At 43.3% G+C, this 6,000-nt stretch overlaps 1 protein-coding gene across 1 annotated transcript in view; it reads right to left on the minus strand.

Annotated features, from left to right (window-relative positions):
- Window positions 1-5,536, minus strand: part of lrp5 (low density lipoprotein receptor-related protein 5) — a 191,107-nt gene extending 185,571 nt beyond the window's left edge. Inside the window, exon 1 of the mRNA XM_034177293.1 lies at window positions 5,327-5,536. Coding sequence (XP_034033184.1) covers window positions 5,327-5,372 — 46 coding nt within the window. The 5' untranslated portion in view covers window positions 5,373-5,536. The remainder of the gene's footprint in view (window positions 1-5,326) is intronic.
- Between the last annotated feature and the right edge of the window lie 464 nt (window positions 5,537-6,000).

The following is a 6,000-nucleotide window of genomic DNA, read 5'->3' on the forward strand; positions in this document are numbered from 1 at the left end:
GGTGGGATTACACCAAGGATCAGCTCTGAGTCCTTTCTTGTTTGCAGTGGTGATGGACAGGTTGACAGATGAGATCAGACAGGAGTCCCCATGGACTATGATGTTTGCAGATGACATTGTGATCTGTAGTGAGAGTAGAGAGCAAGTTGAGTCTAGCCTGGAGAAGTGGAGATATGCTTTGGAGAGAAGGGGAATGAAAGTCAGTAGAAGCAAGACTGAGTACATGTGTGTAAATGAGAGGGAGCCCAGTGGAATAGTGCAGTTACAAGGAGTAGAAGTGGTGAAAGTAGATGAGTTTAAATATTTGGGGTCAGCTGTTCAAAGTAATGGAGAGTGTGGTAGAGAGGTGAAGAAGAGAGTGCAGGCAGGGTGGAGTGGGTGGAGAAAGGTGGCAGGAGTGATTTGTGACCAAAGAATATCAGCAAGAGTGAAGGGGAAAGTTTACAAAACAGTAGTGAGACCAGCTATGTTGTATGGTTTAGAGACAGTGGCACTAACAAAAAGACAGGAGGCAGAGCTGGAGGTGGCAGAGCTGAAGATGTTGAGATTCTCTTTGGGAGTGACAAGAATGGACAAGATTAGGAATGAACATATCAGAAGGACAGCTCAGGTGGGACGGTTTGGAGACAAAGTCAGAGAGGCGAGACTGAGATGGTTTGGACATGTGCAGAGGAGGGACCCAGGGTATATAGGGAGAAGGATGCTGAGGATGGAGCCACCAGGCAGGAGGAGAAGAGGGAGACCAAAGAGGAGGTTCATGGATGTGCTGAGAGAGGACATGCAGGTGGTTGGTGTGACAGAGGAAGATACAGAGGACAGGGTGAGATGGAAACGATTGATCTGCTGTGGCGACCCCTAACGGGAACAGCTGAAAGACAAAGAAGAAGAAGAAGAAGCAGAAGTATGTATAGATATGGTAAAATTATTGCACAGGATAAATAGCACAGTTGTGCATGTAATAAAGCACAAAAGCTAACAGCAGATGTAGTTAATAGTGCAAATTCAGCATGTGGTTATGGTGCTAAAAAACAGTTTGAGGTATTATAGAGGGTTTTCAATCACATGACCGATTTGCTCCCGTCTCCATTGTCAATTACTACACGGCTGGTGCGTGAAAGAAAATAGAGAGAATGAAAGCTTATTACGAGGCTTTAAACCCTCGACATAAAGCTGTTTATTGTGATCAATGTGTAACAGTTGGTTCAGTATCCGTATATTATACCGGATAGTGAATTTAATGATGATGTAATGAAGTGGCCAGCAGTTTCACGGCCTAAGCTTAATATGGCCAGAACCAAGCAGACCGCCCATAAATCCACCGGAGGAAAAGCTCCGAGGAAGCAGCTCGCTATCAAAGCTGCCCGGAAGAGCACTCCAGCTACCAGCGGTGTGAAGAAGTCTCACCGTTACAGGTCCGGCACCGTGGTACTGAGAGAGATCCGCTGTTACCAGAAATCCACTGAGCTGCTGATTCACAAGCTGCCGACCAGGTCAGCCTCGCTGGCCTCCTGCAGAGCATCACAGCGGAGCTCTGAAAGCAGAGGTCGGTCTTGAAGTCCTGAGTGATTTCTCTCACCAGGCGCTGGAAGGGCAATTTGCCGATCAGCAGCTCGGTGGATTTCTGGTAGCGGCGGATCTCTCTCAGCACCACGGTGCCGGACCTGTAACATTAGGCTTCTTCACACCGCCGGTAGCTGGAGCGCTCTTCCGGGCGGCTTTGGATTTACAGGTGGTCTGCTTGGTTCTGGCCATATTAAAGCTTCCTTCAGATCTGCTGAGCCAGGTCTCTGTGTCGCTTAGAAAGCTCGTAAAATTCCACTGCCTGATGCACAATAACTGCTGGCAGCCTGTAAAATGAGCGACCTGCCTCATTTTTATCACCTCTGTTTGAACAACCGACGACAGCACAAAAGTTGACCATTGTTGAAGCTTCTGCAATTGTTCGCCAAATGCATGTAGCATATCACAGCGGCCACCACATTGTAATCAAGAATGGCCATGGGGCACAAAATGACGTGACCGATACGTCACATGAAAACCCTCTATACAGACCGACTGCAGTTAGAACAAATGACCTGCGGAGGTGTTCTGTTTTGTACCAAGGTTGCAACAATGTATCAGTGAAGGAGCTGCTTAAGGCTCCCATAGTCTCATGTAAGGGGTAAGAGGGGTTGTTCATAAGTGATGTCAGCTTAGCTAACATCCTCCTCTCACTCACCACCTCTATGGGGTTCAGTGTATCTAAAATTTTTGACTTTTGGACTAAAATTTTTGACACTTTTTGACCAATCATCATCAGTTTTCTTGATGATGTGGGGTTTCATTCTGTAGAAAAAACAGCCCTGATGGTCAAATAAAGTGCATCCATCTACACCTGCCTTGGACCCACAGATGGACTCATGCTTTAAACCACAACTTCAGGATGGAAACATTAACTTGTTAGCTGTTGTGATTAATAGGGACACTTTGGTTTTACCTCCACATGGCCTTATGGATCCACTGGGATCCATACAGTTTTGGTGTGTCACTGTTGCACTGATTTTAAAGGATACACTGAAAGAGAGTCTGCAACAAATGCAGCCACAGTGGAACAGTTAAGGTTAAGCATGTTTGTGCCTTTATCTCTTTACCGTTTCAGTGCTGCAGAAGAGGTCAGAAAATGCTTCTATCACCTAAAATAAGAACTTCCCCTTAGGATTAATATAGTCAAATGTACAAGCTGCATCAAGCTGGCACAAGTCAAGTAAAAAAATTTGAACATGTTCAAAACTGGTATCAGTTTAACCAATTTCTCCTGATTTGTGCCGAGCAGCACACCAATACCCTCCCCCCCTCCCCCCCCCCCCCCCCCCACACACACACACACACACACCGCTCCAAGCTATTCACGGGTCGTGTACCAAGTCCAACCAAATGCTTATCTCGATCTTATTTACACAAAACTGTTAACTAAGGTTAGTTCAGAGGGATGCTCCTGTTCAAAAAGAACACAGCAGTGTTCCAGAAGCAGTGACCAGTTTCACAACCACATAAACATCTGATTTTTTCTACCTTCTGATGAGGACAATAACAACATACACAGACAGTGCCATGTATTATGTCTACATGCTAATGTAATGACAAAACATATTTTAAAATAATTATTTATGTTAAGATCTGGTTCAGGGCAGCACAGTGGCTTAGTAGTTAGCACTGTTGCCTCACAGCAAGAAGGTCATGGGTTCAATTCCCACCTGTGGCCTTTCTATGTGGAGTTTGTGTGTTCTTCCCATGTTTGCGTGGGTTCTCTCCGGGTACTCCGGCTTCCTCCCACATCCAAAGACACACAGGTAGGTGGATTGGGCACTTATAATTGCTCGCAGGTGTGCGTGTGCGTGGGAATGTCTTTGTTTGTCTATATGTGGCCCTGCAACAGACTGGCGTCCTGTCAAGGGTGTACCCCGCCTTGCACTCTGTGACTGCTGGGATAGGCTCCAGTCTCTGCGACCAGTGGCGGCGCCAAGGGGGGGCTTGGGGGAGCTTAAGTCCCCCCCCAATAATGAGCCAAACCCCCTCTCAGCTCCCCCAATAATTCTGCCAATATTGTGAATAGCGACTGACAAGAGGGCAAAACAGCTGGACATTGATAAATTTGCTGCCAACCACCAGAACAGGTGCATAGGTTTGAAGTAACGTGTTCTTTGGCTGTTTACCTTACACATAACTTGGGCTAGATTGTATACAAACTTCATAAAGAATCACTTTTTTTGTATATTGTTTACAACTATGTTTCTCAGTCTACATCTTTTACTTACTTTTATCGAATGGTTATGACCTCTGTGTTAAATTGCCAATAAATCTTTGATGTAGACTATTTGTGTAAGGTTGATTCCATGCATTGTCTTGAGCACCATTTCAATGAATTCAGTTTGTACACCTATGTGCAAGTTTACTGAAGTTGTAATCATTCTAAGTGATGTGTGTGTGCACTGATACCACATTTTAGAGAAGCACTGGTGACTAAAACATATACCTTGGTATTTATGAAGCAATTTACTATATATTGTTCATTTCGATGACATTTTGTGGAGCCCCTCCAACTTTTACCCCAGCCCCCCCTCAGCCACCCTAACAAAAACATCCTGGCGCCGCCACTGTCCATGACCCATAATTGGACTAAGCGGTTGAAGATGAGAGAGTGAAGATCTGGTTCAGATAAAACATATAGATAAAGATAAAGTTCAGATAAAGCATAATACGCTCATGACTGCCCCCTTCTGGACCACGTTTTAAAAGACGATCATACATAAACTTCAGGTTGCCAGTTTGCCCCCTGAATATCACTTCAAGAAAATCAGGGTGGTATAAGGATGTTGTTTTGTAATTTGGCTTTATTGAGAGTTTGACATCTAAATGTACTTATTGATTAGCTGTTGAATCCTAGTTTTAGTTTGGTGTGTGTTGTTTTTCTTGAAGGGACTTTGAATGTCAATAACAATAATAATAATAATAAAGAAGGAAATTGTGCAGAACATAATTAAGTGCATCACAATTTAATATCCAACTCTTGTTTGCAGGAATATTTCATGTGCATTTTCCCCCAGATTTTCTCCAGCCTGATTGTATCTTTTATCTTTTTTTATAAGATTTTTTTTTATCCTTTCTTCACTCAGACGTTTTAGCTGTTTTTTTTTTAAGTCTAGATTTTTTCCATCTGCGTCCCCACGATATCAGATTTTGAACAATATTGATTTTGTAAGTTGAATGTTTAGTTCTGAATTTCAAGTTTTGTTTGTTTTTTAACGTAGATGGTTTTGACACTAATCTCCCATTTATCTGACCGGGCAGATTCAAACGATTAAATATTAAGACAAATCGCAGAAAGTAAAAGCTTCGAACTCTGACTTTCTTTTTCTTCCTTAAACAAACATTCAGGATATTTTTCACGAAGCAGAAAGTCTGACATTTGACACCGAGCAGGAATAGCAGCAGCTACCGAGGCCCGAGAAAAGAAGCAAACACAAAAAAGCCACGAAAACCTTAAACGAAACCTCAGAGACACTTTAATCCACGTTTCATCCAGAACCGAAGCACAGTTTATCCACTTCGTCCGAAGCCGCAGAAGCTTTGCAACATAAAAAAAACTTTAACTTTCACGAAACCACTTTGCTAACTAGCTTCAGTACCAAATCTAAGAAATCAGACACAAACCCTAAAGCTGAAGCACAGATGAACACCTGCGGTATAACACGATAATTACCGCGTACTCGTCGTAATTACTGCGAAGTCTTTTTGTTTTTTTAATAAAGCAAAAAGGTCTCATGTTGTTAAGAAAAAAGTCACCGACCGTAAACCGCCGAGACCAAACACAGCAGCAGCAGCACAGCGCCCATTTCAGCTCCTTAAACCCACTCATCCATGGTCACGGGTACACTCCTGCTCCCAGCGGACAAAAAGGCCACTTTTATCGCGTGTGACGCTTCAAAAATGAACTTTTTTCCTTTGACGAAAACGAAGCTTCTACTCCTCTGCTGCGCTCGCGCCGCTTGTGAACACTCCGAGGCGTGTCGAGCTCGCGCGCACACACAATTCCACAAAAAAGGGGCGGGCACAGGCGTGGTGACGTCACCCAACACGAGGTAGAAACATGTTTAAAAATGAGTAGTTTTAATTCAAGACTTAGCAAAGGAAGTGGATATAAAAGGCTACTGATTCATGATGCACCTACAAATATAAATGTACAAATATACATCTGTCTAATGTTGTCTTTGGTTCTTTATGACTTCATCATGACTTCTTCACCATGAAGTCATTCATTCTAGAGGTGGCCGATACCGGGAATTTTGGTATTGATCCGATACCAAGTAAATACAGGCCCAGTATCGCCGACATCGATACCGATACCGATACTTTTTCATATTTAAGCTTCATAGATCCAAAGGATCCAAAAGACCTAGGGTAAAATTTTGCCAAACATTGTACATGACAACAAAATACTTTATTATCACAATCAACATTTTT

The sequence above is a fragment of the Thalassophryne amazonica genome, chromosome 8, assembly GCF_902500255.1.
Source record: "Thalassophryne amazonica chromosome 8, fThaAma1.1, whole genome shotgun sequence".
Classification (NCBI taxonomy): Eukaryota; Metazoa; Chordata; class Actinopteri; order Batrachoidiformes; family Batrachoididae; genus Thalassophryne; species Thalassophryne amazonica.